At 41.4% G+C, this 20,537-nt stretch overlaps 1 protein-coding gene across 5 annotated transcripts in view; it reads right to left on the bottom strand.

Annotated features, from left to right (window-relative positions):
- Positions 1-849: 849 nt before the first annotated feature.
- The window catches only part of NKAIN4 (sodium/potassium transporting ATPase interacting 4), a 91,899-nt gene continuing 72,211 nt past the window's right edge, over positions 850-20,537 (bottom strand). For 2 of the 5 annotated variants that reach the window (XM_007668737.3, XM_007668734.3), the window contains 3 exons: positions 11,369-11,429; positions 6,827-6,911; positions 850-2,511 (listed from right to left, as the gene is read on the bottom strand). In XM_007668737.3, the coding sequence (XP_007666927.1) occupies positions 2,502-2,511; positions 6,827-6,911; positions 11,369-11,429 (156 nt within the window). In that variant the 3' untranslated portion in view covers positions 850-2,501. Of the gene's footprint in view, positions 2,512-5,621; positions 5,761-6,826; positions 6,928-11,368; positions 11,430-20,537 lie in introns of those variants that run through there. The other 3 variants (XR_486207.3, XM_007668736.3, XM_029071016.2) reach the window with 3 other exon arrangements.

The following is a 20,537-nucleotide window of genomic DNA, read 5'->3' on the forward strand; positions in this document are numbered from 1 at the left end:
GAGTGTTGGTGCTTGCCAATCTAGCAGTGGTATTTATTAAATTCTCATAATGTGCGGAGCGCTGCACTAGACACTTGGGAAAGTACAATAGAGTTGCTAGGCATGATCCCTGCCTTCAAGAAACTTAATTTACTACTCCATCCAAACTTCCCACTGTCCTGGTCTCCCTTCTTCTCCCACCACCTAACTTCTGCTCTCCACCTTGCTAGATTCAGAGAGTAAATAGCAATCCCACTGATTGCCTACCCGGCTGCTTCAGCGCTCTCTCATGAAAACCAAACCGAAAGGGACAAGAAATGATGCAACGCAGAAAACAGGTTTCCAGGAGACCCTGTCTCATTTTTGTAAAGTACTAAGTTACATTTGTATGTTCCTGGTTGCTAATGGGGGGCAGGTTGATTGTCCCCAGTCCTTTTCCAGGGGCAGACGGAAGCAGGAAATCCATAATCCTCTTCTCAGAATACCACAAATAAGCAAGTTCAAAAAGAGGAATGCCTTTTCCTTCTTGTGGAGACAGTTTATAGCACTGAACCATCCATCCTAATCTATTTTGTTCTCTTGAAATAATTTCTTTCACTGTTCTGTCCTCCAATAGAGGAGCGTGAGTGTGTCAGGGTATCTGATGTTATAGATTTCTTTTGTTACCACAGGAAAAGCTAATAGAGCAGCCAAGATGACTAATGCAGCACAGTAGGCTCTCCATGCCATATGCTAGATTAACAGTTAAGTGCTAAGAACTGAACAAAGCCAGCAGAGGACTGACACCTCTGGGTTCCTTCAGAGGATTTTAATGAACTGCTCATTAATTTCACTTGGGCTAAGGATGTTAATGTAAACAGAATCTCTGGAGAAGTTTAAGCACACTATGTGGGTTTATTAAAAGGAAATATGTGTACTTGACTCAAAAGAGGGGGAAAAATGGGTCAGAGGTTCCTTTGACAGTCCCTCTGCTTGTCAGATGTCCTGCTCCTTCTCCCCCATAGTTCTCCAAATGCCTGACTCTCTAAGCCAAAGATCCCTTTTAAACATTAATACTTTGACAGGCCTCTTCTCTTTCCCATTTTGAATAGTTTTGCCCATATCACTCCCACTTTGATTATTCCATTTTCTCCTTTCTCACCAATAGCGGTCTCACTTTATGCCCACAGTTCTCTATTCAGTTTCCCAACAGTAGCCTGTATTCAGAAGACTGACCCCACTCAGAGAAATTCTGTTTCTCCGACTTACACTCTTGAAGTGGTGTTTCTTTACTCCTTCTATTGGAAGGAAAATGATGCAAATAAAGACTTGAAAACTTGAGACTAGAGCAAGAAACTTTCCTCACTTGCAGTTGGAAAGAAGTTCCCATTACTGAGCATAAAAGTTCTTGTGAGTCCTTGTCTAAGCTCCTTCCACTCCTACTTCTCTCTCTCTCCTGAGTCTCTCCTCCCCCTTAAGTCACATGCATTGTGACTTTTGTCAGTATTGTTTTTCCTTCATTAGATTCTAAACTCTTTGAGGGGAGAGACCTGGACACTCTGGATATGGTATAGTGAGATGCATTATGTGGGCAATTAGAAAATTCTTGTTAACCAACTTTCAAACTACATATTTAGTAGAATAGCCTGTTAAGGAAATGAATAAGATATCTTTCTGACAATTTAACTTCACTTGTTTCTCTTTGGAGACTAAGGTGATTCCACTGGCCAAAAAAATTACCACAGTTTCTAGAACAGCATATGGATTACTGTATTTATTTGTTTTCTATTTTAATACCTGTGGCCCATGAATGATGTTACATTACCGTGGGTGTATACACATCATCCCCAAATACCTCTCCCTGTCTCTCCCATCCCTTTCAAGACTTTGCCCCTCAATAGCCCCACTCCAGAACTTTCAGCTAAAAATCTGTGCATTGGAACAGGAAAGCCTTGAGGAAATGCATGCATTTTAAGATGAACCAAGGCTAGGAGGAGGGACGTTGCTTTTTGGTTTTGCATTACAATGATCTATAAAGTAAAGAGCTATTCTATCCATAAAGGCAAATAGCATCCCATATGATAGGCAAGGAGGAAGGGAACATTCAGTAAGGATAGAGAATGCTGGGATTGTTCCTTTTTTGGGTGTAGTAGCTTTTTTTTGTTTTAGTTTTAAAGGAAAATTCACAACTTCTAAAACTGGAATCAGATCATGAACAACTCCTTCTTCTTTGCAGGATGAGTTACCAACATTTCCTGCCTTGTTCATGTTGTTCTGAGAGTCTCAAAACAGGGTCCATAGTAGGGATTTGGTGGCAGCACAGCATGGTTCATCAGGATGCTCGAGGAAGTGGAAACTGCAATCATGTGGCCACGTGCCAGTGTATATTGATCATGTTAGAAAGCAAAAGTGGAGTAGATTTCAGCAACCTTGAATGTCCATGGTTGAAGGAAGACGGCAGGGGTGAGGTGGGAGGGCTTCTCTTCTCGCAGCACCTTGAGTTTCTCACTGTGGGGATTCCCCAGATGTGGCAACCTCTTTACTTACGCAGGCCTATGAACCAAAGAAGGAAGCAGGAAAGGGTCAGTGGTGAAGCCCCAGATGCAGGGTCTTGAGGATCCCCAAATGTCCTAGGTATTTTGAGATATAAGAATGTAGTTTGAGATCTCCTATTTCCTCACCTCCCACTCCCTTCTGTGTCATCCTGACTTGCTCCCTTTGCTCTTCCCGCCCCCTCCCAGGCCCACAGCATTTATGTATATATCTGTAATTTTATTTATTTGTATTGAGGTCTGTCTCTCTTCCCCCCCAGCCCAAGACTGTGAGCTCATTATGGGCAGGGATTGTTACCCTTTATTGTTGTATTGTACTTTCCCAAGCTCTTAGTACAGTGCTCTGCAAACAGTTAGTGCTTAATAAATACGATTGAATGAATGAATATACTTCAGCCACATTGGGTATGCTTTTTCATTTTCCTCCTCTTCCTCAAAATGGAAAACCAGGTAAGCAACTGGGAATGGCTGGTGGCTGTTTCAGAATTGACTCAACATGGTCAGGGGCAAGATGAAAAGGCCATAAGGAGTGGACTGACTCAAAGGCTTACATCCAGAGTCTTTGGAGACAGACAGCACTCTAACCAAGAGGTAGGTTTAGAACAGGATTACTGCCCTCCAACATGATGAACATCAGCAATAATTGTGGTATTTGTGCTATGTACGGAACCGCCCTGGAAGTCAAAAGGAGCTAGGTTCTAATCCTGCATTTGCCATATCTGCTGTGTGACCTTGATCAAGTCACTTAAATTCTCTGGGCCTCAGTTACCTCATCTGTAAAATGGGGATGAAGAGTGTGAGCCCCCTGTGGGACAGGGACTGTTTCCAACCTGATTAACTTGTATCTAATCCAGGGCTTAGAACAGTGCTTGGCACATAGTAAGCACATAAGTACCATTATTTATTCTTTTCCTCTTGTCTACTTTTGTCCTTTAGAAAGCAGTGTGGTCAAGTGGACAGAGCCTGGGCCAGGGTTTTTAGACTGTGCTTCTGACAACGGCCAAGGATCATGCCTACTTCCCACCTTGACACAGTGCACAGTAAGCACTAGTATTACTAGTAATTAAATATTACTAGTACTACAAGCCTGATTCTAATCCAGACTCTGCCACTTGCCTGCTGTGTGACCTTGGGCAAATCACTTAACTTCCCTGTGCCTCTCTCATTATATAAAAAATGGGGATAAAAATCTTGGTTTCCCTAATAATGTTACTAGTGATATTTTAAATGCTATATGCCAAGCATTGTACTAAGTGCAGCGGTTGATATAATATAAGCAAACTGGATAGAGTCCCTGTCCCATATGGGATTCACAGTGTGACAGGGACTGTGTCAGATCTGATTCTGGTGAAGCTACCCAGTGCTTAGTATGGTAGTTGGAACATAGCACTTAAATATCACAACTATTGTTGATGTTCATCATGTTGGAAAGCAGCAATCCTGATCTAAACCTACATCTTGATTAGAGTGTTGTTAGTCTCCAAATATTCTGGATATATGCTTGTGGGTCTCTCCACTCCTTATGGTCTGTTCATCTTGCCCCTGACCACACTGAGTCAATTCTAAACCAGCCACCAGCCATTCCCAGTTGCTTGTCTGGTTTTCCATTTTGAGGCTACATATAGATGATCTCCCCTTAGGTAGGGAAGCCCAATGGGACATTTCCTTGGGATCCCCAGGAGCTTTATAAGTGACAATCCTTTCTTTGCTGTCTCAGGGTTAGAAAACACATATTGCCCCGACATGAAAAGAAATCAGACAATCACCAGCATGCCTAAACAATAGAGACAAAGTGAACTGTCTGCTTAGTGTCTGTGGGCCAGGTGACAAGTTTCTATTTGCCAAATAGGCTGAATCCAAGATTCAGCAGAAGCCAATTCTTGGGTGAGGGGTGGGCCGGTCACTCTCCTGCAGGTTCATCAGTTGTAAAATAAATAATGCTGCCCTATTCCCTGCTGAAATTTAGAAACTTAGAGAAATATTCTGGAGAAACTTGTGTTTGCTTTTCTATCTCCATTTGTATCAGTTTCAGGATTTATGTCAGTAGAGCATCTCTAGAGGATTGTAGTCTGGAGCTGTTGATTTTCCAATAACTCATATTAGAGTATCAGCATCTTATTGTTTCCAGAAATTTGATTATCCCCTTGTAACAAAAATTCCTCCCTCTAAAATGACTGCACAGAAACTGGGGCACTGGGAACTGGTGATATGAATACCTCAGGAGTATGCTGTGATGTTTTGGCTTGGAAGGGGGAATGCATCGATTGGGAAAGTTGACTGAATGGCATTGGAATAGTTTGGGATGAGAGAATCAGAAGCTCTCCTGGAATATCCAATACAACTTTAACCAGCCTTGTTTTCTTGGAGTTTTAAAAATTTCCCAGAGGGACAGAGTCCATGCACAGTTCTAACATCTCTTCCAGGAGGAAGGGAAGTTGTATATTCTTTATTTCAACTCTGGGGGGCTGACTCTGGGGGAGTGGACTTAAATTCCAGAAGGAGGGATTGAGGTCAGACATTAGGAAGAACTTTATGATTATGTGTTCTTTGAGACCGTGAACCCAATAACTAGTAGAAGCATCATGGCTTTGTGGATAAAGCATGGGGATCAGAAGGACCTGGATTCTAAACTGGGCTTCAGCATGTCTGCTGTATGATCTTGGGCAAGTCACTTCACTTCTCTGTGCCTGTTACCTCATCTGTAAAGTGAGGATTAAGACTTTGAGTGTCATGAGGGACATGGACTATGTTCAACCTGATTACTCTGTATCTACCCCAGCACTTAGAACAGTGCCTGGCACATACTAAGTGCTTAAGAAATATCTTTTTTTAAAAAAAGGAAATAGGTGGCTTCCTTTTCCCGGAGCTATATTTCTAACCTGGGTTATGTTTAGTCCATCTGGGTAAAGGCAGATGTGAGATCTCTTCTGACTGTGTGACAGGGTATCCTCTTCCGCTCAAAAATTTTCTGAAGGGTCTAGTGTGGCCGAAACCCATGATACAAACTATCGGAGGCCAGGGTGAAGTGATTTGAGCCTGAGTTTCCTCTTGATCCCTGGGACTAGTTAACTGCTTCCCCAAATCGCAATCTTTAATGACCCCGAGGGTTACCTGGTGTGGAGTCTAGCAGGGAGGCCAAGGAGTACGTGGTCATGAACACCAAGTCTCTCTGGGACCCCTACAGATGGTTCCCTCTTCTGCAGTTCAAGGTACGTGGGAAGAGCAGGCACAGGAGAGCATGCCCTCTCACCTGTTTGGCATATACAGGACTTCATTCTCCAGGACTGACACCTGGGCACCTTAAATAAGTACTTAATGCACTTCACAAATACATTGGTACAAAGAAGATGCTTGTCAGTGGCACCAACATCTAAGGTTAGTAAACTGGGAAACTCAGGGGCTGTCAGGCCTTAGCCCGGTGAAGCACTGCAATGTCAAAAGGCAAGCCAATACTATCTCTTTTAACTGGGCCACTTTAATCACTGATTAGAGGTATTGTACCCTTTTACCCAATCACCCACTACCCACAGAGACTCTGAACTTCTCATTAGCCCCAAAGCTGCAACAAAACAGTGAGAGGAAATGAGTACTTTCTCCCTCTTTGGAAGAAAGTGGTGCTTCCAAGGTTCTTCTATTTTCTGATATCCTCTACTTACCAAGTCTTTCTAAAATAGATTTAGATCATTAAACTGATTGTCTTCCTTGAGTCTCTGACCCTTCAGAGTACCTGAAGGGCAGCTCAAGGTCTAAAGACAGTCTCCTTAGTCAACTGAGATATCAAGCTAGACTTTATGGGATTCGTCAGTGGAAAAGTAGTGATTAGTCAGGTACCGGCTATGGCAGTATCAGAAGATGGGGAGAGGACTCATTCTTCCTGAGGTATGTATAGTCTTCTTGAGGGACTTGAGCAGGAGAGAGGGAAGACCAGTGAAGTAATGGTACCACTGGGAAACTGCCCCTTTGTCCTTACCATGGACACAAACCTCAGGAAGTCAGAGTCCCCTACCTAGCCACAGTTGATCAACTGTGAATAGCTAATGGGTTAAGGGGGTAAGAACAGAGGGAAAAGTAGAGGCAATTTGTCATCTGGGTGATCAGAGGGTAGGGGAAAAGCCAATATTAGGGCAACTGGAATCGTAAATTCACTCTCATGGAGGCATTTGAAAAAAACTACCTAGTCTTTCTGCCCTAGCCACCATTTGTCACATCCCTGGGAAATGAATTGCTGCTGAAGAGCTCACACCGTGACAGAACACATACTGGCTTTCATGCTTTCTGCTTAGGAGGGGCCTGCTCCCTCCCAGCCCCATACTTACAGGTAAGTCTGCTTGAACAATAGGTTGGAAGGTTTTTCATTGACATGGTAGAGAGGAAATGGATCAAATCCACCAATGAAATCAACTGAAAGAAATCAAGACTCAAATAAAACAAAACAAAACAAAACATGCTAGAGATGGCAAAAAGGAAGAAAAAAAAAGAAAACCCGGGTGCAATGATTCAGAAAGCTCAAACTGAGTGAGATCTGTTTGGTAACAAACACAATACTTGCTATCTAGTTTGGAAAAGCATCAGCCCTCCAGGAAAGGTAAAGAGATGGTTAAGTCTGTGACTTCCCCCATAAATAATATGTTTAAGTACATTAAAAGAGAGAGATTCCAATTCCTCAGGCACATTTCCATCCCCCTGTGTCATATCCAATCAGCACCAATATGACAGAGTGGAGCTGTGATGTTATAAAGTTTCCTAAAGGAGGAGGTGGAGAGGGATGGGGAAAATGGCTGCCTAACCTGTGTTCCTGCTAGCTTCTCCTCAGAGATGTCCAGGTACATTTAGCATTTTCCTGAACATCGATCAGCAAAGTCAAGGTTAATTAGCTTAGAACACTGAAGAGATGCAGAATATTGCTGAAAGAATTTCATGTACATTGAGTCCCTGGGCTTTTTGTAGTTTTTAAAATGCTGCTTTAAAAAAAGTCAATCAAAATGCAAAAAAAAACCTCCCCAAAAAAACAAAAAAAATCATTTCCCTTCTTCAGAGAGCAACATAGGCCCTGATTCAGGGACATTTTGCTCTGTTTAACAAATGTTATTTTTAAAAATGTTGACGGGTCATTTTATCAAACCAGTGATACGGTTGGCTGGATGGTTAGGTTAGAATCAAGCTTGGGTGGGGGGTAGGGTTGGGGACAAGAGGATCATTGTGCTTGGCCTAATGGAAGGAGCTTGGGCCTGTCATCAGAGGATCTGGGTTCTAATTCTGACTCTGCCACTTGCCAAGCACTTAGTACAATGTTCTGCACATAGTAAGTAATCAATAAATATGATCAGTTGATCGATTGCCTACTATGTGACCTTGGACAAGATACTTCACTTCTCTCTGTCAGTTTCCTCATCTGCAAAATGGGGATTCAGTGCCTGTCCTACCTCCTATTTAGATTGTGAGCTCTGTGTGGTTTGGGAATTGAATCTGACCTGATTGTTTTGTAACCTCCCCAGTGCTTAGTACAGTGCTTGACAAATCGTACTGGCTTAACAAATACCACAGTTATTGTTATTATCATGATCATCCCATAGATTGGAACTCTCCTGGGAGCCTCAATGCTTTAATAATGCACTAGCACTATTGGGACTGGGCTGGAACACTGGCTTCTCTCCATACTTCCTACCCAGTTATGTCTTCTGTCATCTTTCAATGCCTGACAAGTCAATAAAGGGAATGAAAAGGGGTCCTCTGGCCCTAGCTGGGAGGTGTTTCCCCAATTCTCTCTCTCAGATTGGATTGTCCTGTTAAGGCTGGGTCTCTCCACTCCTCCCCTGAGGTTTAACTCTATTGAGTTTAACTTTCTCTACATTAGAGGGACTCCAGTCTGGAGCACCTTTCAGCTTTCAATTTCCTGAAGGGGCCTCCCTTGGGACATCAGTAGTTCCTTTCCAAGATGTATGCAGGTGGAGGTCTGTCTATACTACTCCATTTTCAGGGGAGAATGGTTCTCTGCACATTATCAATTAATCAGTCATATATATTGACCACTTACTGTGTGCAGAGTACTGTATTAAATGCTTAGAAGAGCACAGTATGACAGAGTTGGTAGATGTATTTCTTGCCCACATGGAGCTTACAGACCAGAGGGGGATTAGATTCTTGGACATGTGGATTCAGCTCACTTTTAAGTCTGAATGACAAGGATTCCCAATCACAGCTCCAATTGTCTAGGAGGATTTTCTTTAGACAGGTCAGTGTTCTTAATGTACAAAAGAAAATTAGTGTGGCCTAGCGGAAAGGCCACAGGCCTGGAAGTCAGAGAAGCTGGGTTTCTAATCCTGGCTCTGCCATTTGACTACTTGTGACTTAAGTTCCCAGAGCCTCAATTTTCTCATCTGCAAAACAGGGTTTAAAACTGTGATCCGGACATGGATTGTGTCTCATCTGATTATCTTGTATCTACCCCAGTCCTTAGCACAGTGCTGGTACATAGTAAGCACTTAAATACCATTAAAAAAAGGCACTAGACAAACTTGTGTCCTCTCATGGCACCATTCACAGATATATATTTTCACAAAAATCCCACCACTGTGGGCTTGCTGATGAATGTGCCTGTGTACTTTTTTTTTCTTCATGTGCATATCAGAGGAACATTTAAAGGAAACCATAAATGGAAGAGAAAATTAAAATGCAGCTCAAATTTGTTCAGATCAGTGGAAGGACCAAATGCAGTGAGTGTGAAATGTGGAAGGTTTGTCACTGATAATTATTCAAGTTGGCATGTCCACCTCAATAGGGAAAGCTGGAAGGAGGAAAAGAAGGGTCAGCAACGTCTCCTTCCTGTCCCATCAGCCCTTTCCTCTTCCAGGTACAGGTCATTCATTCATTTCTAACAACATCTCCTGATAAGGTAAATGCAGAGAAGTTTCACCTCAAAAGGGGATGTGGAACCAAGTGGTAAAATATGCAGGTCCAATTTGCATCATGAGGGAGAAGCAGTGGGAATTGTTGAGGCATACTCATAATTTAGGACTCTGAAAATTTCTCTCACAGTGCTGAACAAGAGTTCAATAAGAGATCAATACATCTGCAGACGTGACAACATGCCAGAAGGAATCAGTCCATTAATGAACTTCTTTTGAAATAAACCTGCCCCCCGATTCAATTCCCCTTCAGGCAACTAGTCCATTTATTAGTCCTCTGATTTTTGCAGGGCAAGCTATTATTCTACATTAAAACCTGCCAACCATCTTTGTTTAGGTGACTAACCACAAGAAAAAACAAGATAAGCATTTGGACTTCATCCATTTAAGCCAAATGATGAGATCCTTTTTCAGTAGGCAGATATTCTTGGTTTCAGGCTGTCATCATGGGAGAGTGGCTGCTTTGGCACAGGAAAACAACTGAGTAGATTTTTGAAGTTTTCCAACTTTTTAGAAATTCTTATTGTTTCTCTATATGGATGTCAGGGAAGCAGTAACAGAAGAGGTATACCCTTGGGCAACTCTCACTGACACTTCATTTCACTCTCCCATGCTCTAAGTTCAGTACTCTGCATCAAGTAATTACTCAGTAAATACTGCTGATTATCACAGGCTGGACCTCTGATGGCAAGCAGTGTGCCTGGGCAGATGGCTATGATGGCAACTTCTCCACTGTACCTTGTGCGGTTGCTTTTGTAGCACCAGAACAGCAGAGTTCTAGTTCTGTCTTGTCTTATGCTGTTGAGTTATCTCAGACCCATAGCAACTCCATGGATATATCTCTCCCAGAAAGCTCCACATCCATCTGCAATCATTCTGGGAGTGTATTCATAAAGTTTTCTGGGTAAAAATATGGAAGTATTCAACTTCCACACAGTAAACTTGACTCTCCACCCTCAACTCTCTCCCATGCTGCTGCTGCCCAGCACAGGGGAGTTTTGACTTTTAGCAGATTGCCTTTTACTCTCTAGCCACTGCCCAAGCTAGGAATGGAATAGGTATGCCTCTGTTTGACTCTCCCTCCCGTAGCTGAGACTGGTAGAGTACTGGAAACTCTCCACAAATGATTCTTAGAGGATGTCTAGCCCTGTATTTTCTCTTTATTTGCCATCTTTGAAGGTTGCTGGCTCTATTTCTGCTTAAGGAATTGCTAGGCAGGTGAAAAAAAGAGGCAATGCCTGGAAAAGTATTTTATTTACTCCTTCATTAACTCACTCCCTTGGGTGGAATTTGATTACGTGGATTGAAGCGCAGTTTTCCAAATTTTGTATATGTGATCCACATGGACTCTTTTGAACTCCAGGCACCCTAACAGTTAGTGTATTTGTTATTTGGACACTAGTCGTCTTATCAGAATTGATAATGTTCAACACTAGGACCCTGGGGAAGTGATAGCAAAATCAGGTAGGGATTCAGTTACCAGTCTGTTTCCATCAGGAATGGTCTATTTTCTACCTGGAGACATGAAGGGTGAGCTCTTCAAATTGTGACCTCTGCTTTGCCCTCATTTTAAATACAAATGTCCAGTGATCACCCTGGAACTCAGTTCAGGTGATTATTCACCCAATATTGCAGTTCTATAGACAGAGGGCAAAGACCAGAATCTGCAAGGAAAGAAAGCTCCTCGGGAAGGAACACCAGTTGCTGGAGGCAGAGGGAATAGTTTATTGGTGCCAGGAGTCTGCCCTTGTCAGTTCTGTATTGCACTAATGACAACTGTGCCAAGACAGGAAAAGAAGATTGATGGGAAAGCATGGACTCCTTTCTCTTGTCCTCTCTTGCTCCCTTTTACCCTTGTTAGGTTTTTACAAGGCTAACCATGGGCCAGACTACTTCTACAAATAGGTGACTTTTCTTAGGCAGTATCCAGAGAATTTGGTGATGAATACTTACAGCTGTCCTCTTCCTCTGTAAAAATACTGACAACGTAACAGGCGTAGACAAAGCCCACCAGCTGGAAGACAATAGGGAAGAAAAAGGTTACAAAAGGAGTTCTGCACACTTCCAGGAAAGCTTGTTGAAACCTTTGGCATACACTAACCCCGTCCTCCTAAGCAGATTTCAAAAGCTTCACTTAAATGAATTTTATCCCAGGCTGTATGGAAGGACAAGTGCAACTAAATGAGTTGTGCTAGAGAGTTTGATTTTTCTCTTGGGCTCATTAGGATTCAGCTACATGGAGAGGAGAATACAAAGAATTCCATGGATATCTAAATACTAAACTTCTAAAAGAGACTGGCAGTAGGAAAGGAAAACACAGGGAACTTATCACTCTATCCTTCGAAATACTACACAAGAGTTCACAATATTCAGTTATACCCTTTCTACTGTGGACTCAAATACTTAGGCAAAGAAATATCCCTCTCTTTATCACTGAATGCATCATGCAGTAATGAAAAGTTGCATGTACCCTTATCTTTTAAACTGATGGTAGTAAAAGCATAAAGAGCATTCACAGCAGAAATCCATCCAGAAAAAGGAGCGAGTACTTTAATTACACCATTTGTTCATCTATATCACTTGAACTCATCAGATAATCATCAGCTTTCCCCTTTATTTTAACTGTGGAGACTGGTCTTCTGGCTTTAAATGTGCATTTTTCAGTCATCATTTAAAAGAAGCTACTGCTTTCCCAAACAGGGACATTTGCAGGTTTATGTTGATTGTGTTTAGAGTTTAGTAACTCAAAATGTGAGGGCAAAACAGATATTCCAGTTTACTACCTACTCAATAGAAATGATGACTGACTATTGTGACCTTTCCGGAACATCATAGAGACTCTCTAATTCAAGCTGGGATTTTAGTTCCAACAGATCACTTCAAGCTACATGATGGTCTTCTTCCCAATTGGTTTACTGAATTCCCCTGCTCTAGCCCCTGCAATCATATTCTCCCTTACGAATTCACTTACCATGATCTTAGGTGACCCTAACAGTATTATAAAAGTTACTGTGGAACATAATTATTTGTTTCCACAGTGAACCCAATCCTCTTTAGCAAGAATCATAATACAACAAACAATGACTCATTTCAAGAGAAGACAGAATGATGCATGGAGGAAGCCCAGGAAACAGAGCCATTCATTTTTAATATGACAGAAAAATACATCACCCAGCACACAAAAGGCAAGATAATGAGATTTCTATTGAGGAACTACAAGTCACGCATGTGTTTGGCAACTCTCCCCAGACAGAAACATCTTCAGCTCAAAGAACTTAGATATATGTAAAGGTTGAATCAAAACCTTCTATTTCTTCTGAAATTACTGTTGAACAGGGTAGATGACAACAGTTCAAATAAAAACTTTGCTGTTAGTTCTGTGAGCAGTTTCTATGGGAGTACATTTGCTCTGGCACGTCTTACTTTGTGTGAATCTGTTTGGTTCCCTGAAAAAGAAGCCTGCCCCTACATGGAAACACTGACCTTGATGAACAATTTGCCTGTCAGGATGGCAGTGAAAAATCACAAGCTGAAACCCTCTGTGAAATTAAGATGGTCTGATGAACTTGTAAAATTACTTAATTATACTAGATCAAGAAGGTTTGTCTTCCCGTTATTTAAAGACAAATTAGAGAAGTCTTCAGAAATGGATTTTCTTGCTCCTGGGCTTGTACTCTTTTACCAGAGAACTTAGACTCAGGATTTTTTATTTTTTTAAGGTTGATGCCCAAAAGATGAAAATTGACCTGGAACTGACCGTGGTTCTGAAAGCAGATCCCACGGTCTTTTTTGTTTTCAAAATTGAATAATGGGGATGCTTTTCAGTTGAGTAAACTACTCATTGGAAGTCAACTGCTCATCCTTAGGAAAAAAAACCCCAGGAACTGAGTGTCACTGGATATAAAAGTAATTCTAGTGAAATGAAAAAACTTCATTCTTTTCCTAAAGGTCCAGCTAATCCCTCTACTGCTTTCCTGAGCATATGGCTAGTGTCATTAAAAGTGAGTATGGTACATCTCAAATATACATTTATTTGCTGAGAAGAAACTCATTTCCTACCCTTACACAAGCCACCTCTGTTGAAAAGGAATATAATCCACTAACAAACATGGCAGGGCTTATGGAAAGAGGAATGGGAGAAGTGAAGTGAAGGGGAATAGGGAGAGTCTTTGGGATGTAAAATCCTTTGCTATTTTGAAAATATTACTTTTGCAATCAGGGCTTGTGAACTGTGAGCTGAGTACTACTCAGTTTTTTTTTCTGGGGAAGACAAAAGGATGAACATGTTTGTTGTAAATTTAGAGTGTGTTTTCAGGAAATCCAGGAATTTCATTGCTGCTTACCTTTCCATCACTATGGCTCTCTGCTATGGGATTAGGTTTTCAAATTTTTCTTACATGTGGGACTAGAAGTAGCACTTTGACTTCAACATGATCACTGGAGGCCTTTAGCTATGGTTAGATAATCTTGTACGAGGTGAGTGGGCAATCATTCAAGCCTTCCCATGCTTTGCAATTCCCTCATGTTTGGCATAACAACAAAGAAACATGAATATTAAAATCATAGAAAGCATATTGAAGCATTAGTCCTTTGTATAGCTCAGACCTTTTCATCTATTCTTTTCATGCATCCAATTCTTTCTCTTGACAAATCCCTTGAATGATGTGTAAATCTAATTTTGTTCTTTGACAGTTTTGTCTTTTCCCCTTGGACAAATACTGTTAATTTTTCCCAAGGCAAATCCTAACATAATTTTTTTAAACATGGATAGACTCATATATTTCTTAATAGCCCTAAAAGAAAATCTGCCCTTGTATCCAGTGGAGGATAGAGGGATTGCTCCTAGTACTACTTATTTTATCACAATTCAACTTGGGAAAACTGAAAAATATTAGGTCGAGGTCATGTAGGCAGAAGTTTGGCTTTTTTAAATGGTATTTGTTGAGTGCTCACTCTGTGCCAGATACTAAGCTCTGGGGTAGATACAAGCTAAGCAGGTTGGACACAGTCCATGTCCCACACGGGACTCGCAGTCTTAATCCCCATTTTACAGATATGGTAACTGAAGTGCAGAGAAGTGAAGTGACTTGTCCGAGGTCATACACAAGACAAGTGGAAGAGTTGGGATTAGGACCCAGATCTGTCTGACTCACGGGCCTGTGCTCTATCCACTAGGCCACACTGCTTGTCCTAGTCTATGGTTTCTGATCGGCTTAGGAATCCCTCCACTGAACACTTGCTGTCAGCTTTCACTGCTCCTCTTACCTCACTGGAGACTGTTCTGCAGATGCTCTGGGACCCTGGAAGTCAATGAGATGTGCCTTTAACAGAGTTTTGGGGGATAATTCCCAGGTGGGGCTACTGGTTCATGACTAAATTCACTAGTCCCATTTGCACTTAGCTATTGCTAGCTTGATGCACAACGCTAGGTTTGCTATTTTTAGATTTGCAACTACTACTACTAATAATTTCTGTTAAACACCCAGCATGTGCCAAGCACTGAACTAAGCTTTGGGATAGATACAAGATAATCATGTCCCACATTAAGCTCACAGCCAATGTAGGAGGGATAACAGGTATCAAATCCTCATTTGCAGGTGAGGAAACTGACACACAGAGAAGTTAAATGATATTCGCAAAGTCAAACGCCAGACAAGTGGCAGAGTTGGGATTAGAACCTAGGTCCTCCGGTTCCCAGGCTTGTGCTCTTTCCACTAGGCTACCCTGCTTCTTTGACTAACTATTGCTTTTAAAACAATTGCCCTGATCTGTACAAGCTCAGCCACTGACTATTCTCAAGATCCTTTGGAGAGGTGAAGACATTCATGCAGCAAACTTCATGGGAGTTTTCTACAGCCTGTCCGACCCTTTGTAACTCAAGTAATAATCAAGTATTGACTAAGTTTCACATATTTGACTCTACATCTACCTACTCTTCCATTCCTCATGCCAGGAATGGTATTCATGTTTTAAAATTATAACATGTGAATCACACCACTATATTTTGAGGCAATTCAAAGGTACTTCAGTATGTTTTCCAGCCTATCCTAGTTCTCTTTCAGCATTTCCCAATATTAAGTACTCAGAAGTGTTTTAACTATGCTTTCAGAGAGCCAATTACGTGTACCAAACCAAATTCTAAAAGAAGTCTTGGAGTGCTCTTCAGGATTTATAAACAGTGTAACTGTTGCTATTCATCTGGGCATTGGCCAGGTCTGTTTTTAACAGATAGAACTATCTGAATATTGCCCAAAACCTATTTATGATGTTAACTGGGATCCTTAGCCCTCAATCCCAGTAAAAAGAAACCCCCCACACAGTTACTTTAGGGGTGTCTGGACCTCAATCCGCCTCCACTGGGTCTACTGAGCCCCCTGGTTCATCCATTTTTCTAGCAGGCTTGGGGGCATCTTTCTCTGTGCAACCAAACCCATGAACACCCCTGTCAGCCACCACCCAGTCATCTCCCTGAAGGCATAGGGGTTGCTGGGGACTCACCTACCACTCCCCTTCCCCTCTATACTCTTGAATATGATCTAAAATAAACAGCAAATGGGTTAGCTCATGTAGAATTCCAGTTCTGAACTTCCAGTCAAACATTAAGGGATATCTTGTTTCTTATTCCTTAAGCCTAATATTTTTCCATTTCCAAACACAGGCCTAAAGACAGCAGGGATGAGAAAAAGCAGAGAGGAAATGTTTCTCTCTTTCAAGGAATGGAAACTGAACATGTGGTGCCAATTACTGTCAGGAAAAAAAAAATACCCACCTGTGTTTCATTTGGTACCAAAGCTTGTGAGTAGCTGCCTATTGTTTGCCTAATTGGTGTCCTTTCTCCCAACCACCTATGAGGCTATGCAGAGCAACAGACAGTTTCTTCTAGTAGGTGAGTGGCTGTTCCAGTTACCTGTGATTCTCTGTCTTCTGACAATGTCAACTAAATGATGGCCAGGTATCCATTCTGGGAGTGTGGGGTTGAAGGTAAGTTTATACCTATGAGACTGGTGAAAGACTATAATCCACTCAGTAACTGGCACCTAGACTTGACTTTCTCCCACTTTGTTATGCAGGGGGAGCCAGAGGAATTTTAATTTTCCCTGAAATCCACTTTCTGGTTTCAGAGGTATCTACCCTATTATCAAACAACTATTCAGTGGTATTTATTGAGCACTTTTTGTTTAAAGAGCACTGTAGTAAATGCTCGGAAAAGTACAATACAACAGAGTAGGTAGACTACAGTCCCTGCCCAATAGTAGCTGGTTGGGCCATAGTAATGAAGATGATATTTGAACACTTACTATGTGTTAAACACTAGGCTAGATATAAGATAATTTGGCCCCACATATGGCTCACAGTCTAAGTAGGAAGGAGAAGATTTTTTTATTTGTTGTATGTGGATTCTACTTCACGTGATTTTTTTTCAAAATAGTCTGCTTAGTGTTTAAAATATATTGAACTCCAACCTCATAACCCACAACCAAACATATTCTCCGATATGCATTTTCATCAATAATAAATCACCATTTATTCAGTGAAGTGTTTTCTTTTTCCCCAAGAAAGGTTATATTACCCTTCCACCTCAGCCAAACTCCTACAAGTTGAATGAGAAGGGAAGGAGATAGGGACATACAATATGAATGCAAATTGCACTTTTCTGTAGGCAGAGCTAAGCTATAATTAAACCCATCACCTCCGGGATAAAGTGAACTCCTGGGATACACACTGTGTCAGGCCTTGCATGAATTATGAATGAAATAAAGTCGAGAGCAATGAAGTAAAACTCACACTGCCAAGACTGCTGAAGAAAAAAAAGACCGCCCACTGATGGGCTGAGTTAAGCCTGAAAATTATAAATGTTTAGAAAGGAATTTGCGCTGAATGTTTCTAAACCAACTTTGCTCCTCCCATCTTCTTCTGTTTAACATGAAATCAGATCATACTAAAGAGCTCTACACGTACTCTGTTAGCATTAAGAAGTACACCTAATCTATATGCTTTGATATTGCCCTCTTTCAAATTAGGTATTTTGTGCTTTTATAGAGGAATTGTTAAGAATGGTACTGGAAATCCAAACCTGGAAAGATGAGAACTTAAAGAGATATTTACAAACTCATTCATGTGTTCTTAAATGACTTATTTTATATTGTAAATACGATGTAAAATAAGGTGGTTGACAAAATGTTTCCCTTTGGTACATACTTAATTTTTTCCTCTTCTTGTATGTTACCATGAATGAGGGCGGGGAACCCTCTTTTTTCAGAAAAATCATTTTTGAAATGCTGAGATGACTAAAATGCTCATTAAAATACAAATGACAGAAGTGAGCTTCTTGTGTGATGTGTTATAGCAGAGTGAAAGAAAAATGGGATCTTGAATAGGCATCATCATCCCAATGATCAACTCGACACATAAATAATAATAATGTTGGTATTTGTTAAGCGCTTACTATGTGCCGAGCACTGTTCTAAGTGCTGGGATGGACATAGGGGAATCAGGTTGTCCCATGTGGGGCTCATAGTCTTAATCCCCATTTTACAGATGAGGGAACTGAGGCACCGAGAAGTTAAGTGACTTGCCCAAAGTCACACAGCCGACAAGTGGCAGAGCTGGGATTCGAACTCATGAGTCCTGACTCCAAAGCCTGTGCTCTTTCCACTGAGCCATGCTGCTTCTCTACCCAGAGACCCTTTTAGGAAGCCAAGTTTGGGGAGGCTGACTGAGTCCTAAAGCCAGAGTATATGAGAGAGCAACACCTAGATATGAGGAGACCAAAAGGTTGGATTCTCTGTCCATCTGAGATTGTCACTAACTTTGAATAGAGACGATGGGGCTTTCCAACAATTTCATGAGAAAATAATTTATTCAGTCTGTTCCTTTCAATTCATTAAGTAAACTGGTCAGGGATAACAGTAACTCTTTAGGACCACTAAAGAATAGTATGAGGAATTTGTGGCTATTAGACTGCAAGCTCCTAAGGCCTAGAATTATGTCTTCTACTTACATTTCTGTGTGTCTAGTACAGATCCATGAATGATGATGATGGTAGTGGAGTGGTTCAGTGCATAAAATGTCTAAATGCAAGGACCTGAAGGAATAAGGTAAAAGGAATCTGGAGAATTCTGTATCACTCCTAGGACTTTCCAGAATCATCTTCTGCCAAGGGGAATAGTAAGGTAAAGAATGTCTGAATGTTGTTCATCAAGATTGAAACTAGGTTAGCTGAAGGCAGAAACACAAAAATGATAAATGAAAATCAATAGTCATTTCAGTAGCCTTCAAAGGATCTTGGGTTTTATGGGATTAGGTTAGACTTCTAACCCAGGCTTGTATGAGTTAATTATTTATGCTAAGCAGAGTTTTTCCCCTGCCCTTCCTCTCCCCCACCCCTGCTTGCTTTCAAATGTATGAAGCAATTCAATTTCTAAACAACTTTGCATCTCTCCTGAGGATGTATTTTTGGTCTCTCTGGGATGGTGCATGCTGGATTGCTCACTTAGCAGTTTATATCTGCAACTTGTAGACGTGTTATGGTCAGCATAGTCTAGGTGAAACCGCCTGCAACTCTCAGACTCCTGGGGGAATGATACACCTCAAGGGTGTAATGAAAGATAAGAGGAAAGTAAGATAAGGTTTCAGTGGGCCTGAGAAACACACAGGTGTAGGAAGTCTTGGGCAAGTTTTTTTTCACTGAACTAGTAGCTGTGGACCATGCTGTAGCGTTTTAAGATTCTGAGGAAGAACAATGGTGTCAGGGGGTGAATTTTGGAATCGGAGGCTGGAAGAGACCAAAACAAACTGCTTCACAAGGGGAATCAAATTAATAATTTTGGTGTTAATAGTACAGTGCTCTGATCAGTTGATTCAAACTTTTTTCATTCCATGGAACCCCAAGCCTTTCTGCAATGGATAAAGTAGCATAAGCTAAAAAGTGAAGCATATCTATCATCAAATTGAATCAACTGGTGCTGAATGGGTGATTCTCCCAGCAAGAAAGGGGAACCTTTTTTGTTTCAGTGACCTCTGAGTTTGGATTACAAATGCCATTCTGGTATCTGGACCTTTGGATTTTCCAAAGTAAGAGGCAAGTCTATCCACTCAACACTTTTCATGAATAACAACCATGATATCAACATCACACTCGACGGTAGGAATTACTTGACTTTGCTAGTTGAACTCTGGAGGCTACCTCAGAATCTTCCAAAGTCGATTCACTCTTGATCTAAATCCACACTCAGCCTATCTTACTGAGTTGAGCAGATATTTTCAACCCTTCAAACCCTCTATCTGCCAAGCTCGGAGAGGCTTTCAGCAGCCTCCCGAGTTCTTGAGAAATGCTTTTATCAACGTCAGTCTTCTCCAAAGACCCCCAAGAAAACAAACTCTACAAGAGACAGGAAAAGAGGTAAAACATTTCAATTAAAGTACTGTAATTCTACCAGGAATTTGTTAAAGACAGGCAATGTAAATATCCAATTAAGGTATTTTAATAGTAAGACATGTCAATAAACAGGTGGATTGAGTCTGCAATTGAGCAGTCTGCAAAAGGACTCTGGAGAAGGAAATGAAGGGAGATTATTTTCCAATGGATAAAACAAGTAGAATATCCAAGGAAGTGTGGCCCACATCGCTGGCTGGTGAATACCTAACAAAGTTGTTCATCTGAGCCACAAACCACAGGACTGATTGCATGATTAGAGTCCCTACAATTCAAACAGAAGGCTTCAAAGGCAAGAGAGTATATAACTCTGGTCAATAATAATAATGTTGGTATTTGTTAAGCGCTTACTATGTGCCGAGCACTGTTCTAAGCGCTGGGGTAGACACAGGGGAATCAGGTTGTCCCACGTGGGGCTCACAGTCTTAATCCCCATTTTACAGATGAGGGAACTGAGGCACCGAGAAGTGAAGTGACTTGCCCAAAGTCACACAGCTGGCAAGTGGCAGAGCCGGGGTTTGAACCCATGACAATATTACAGGAGCACTTTGCATTTAAGCACATTTTCATATTCTGGGGCTGCTGGACCTTAAAAACAGCCCTAAAGGGTTACAGATACTCAGTGACTGACATCCTAGGGGGATTCCAAGTCACAAACAGCCCTCCAGAAATAGCCCCCCGCAAGAG

Source organism: Ornithorhynchus anatinus, chromosome 8 (genome assembly GCF_004115215.2).
Source record: "Ornithorhynchus anatinus isolate Pmale09 chromosome 8, mOrnAna1.pri.v4, whole genome shotgun sequence".
NCBI lineage: Eukaryota > Metazoa > Chordata > Mammalia > Monotremata > Ornithorhynchidae > Ornithorhynchus > Ornithorhynchus anatinus.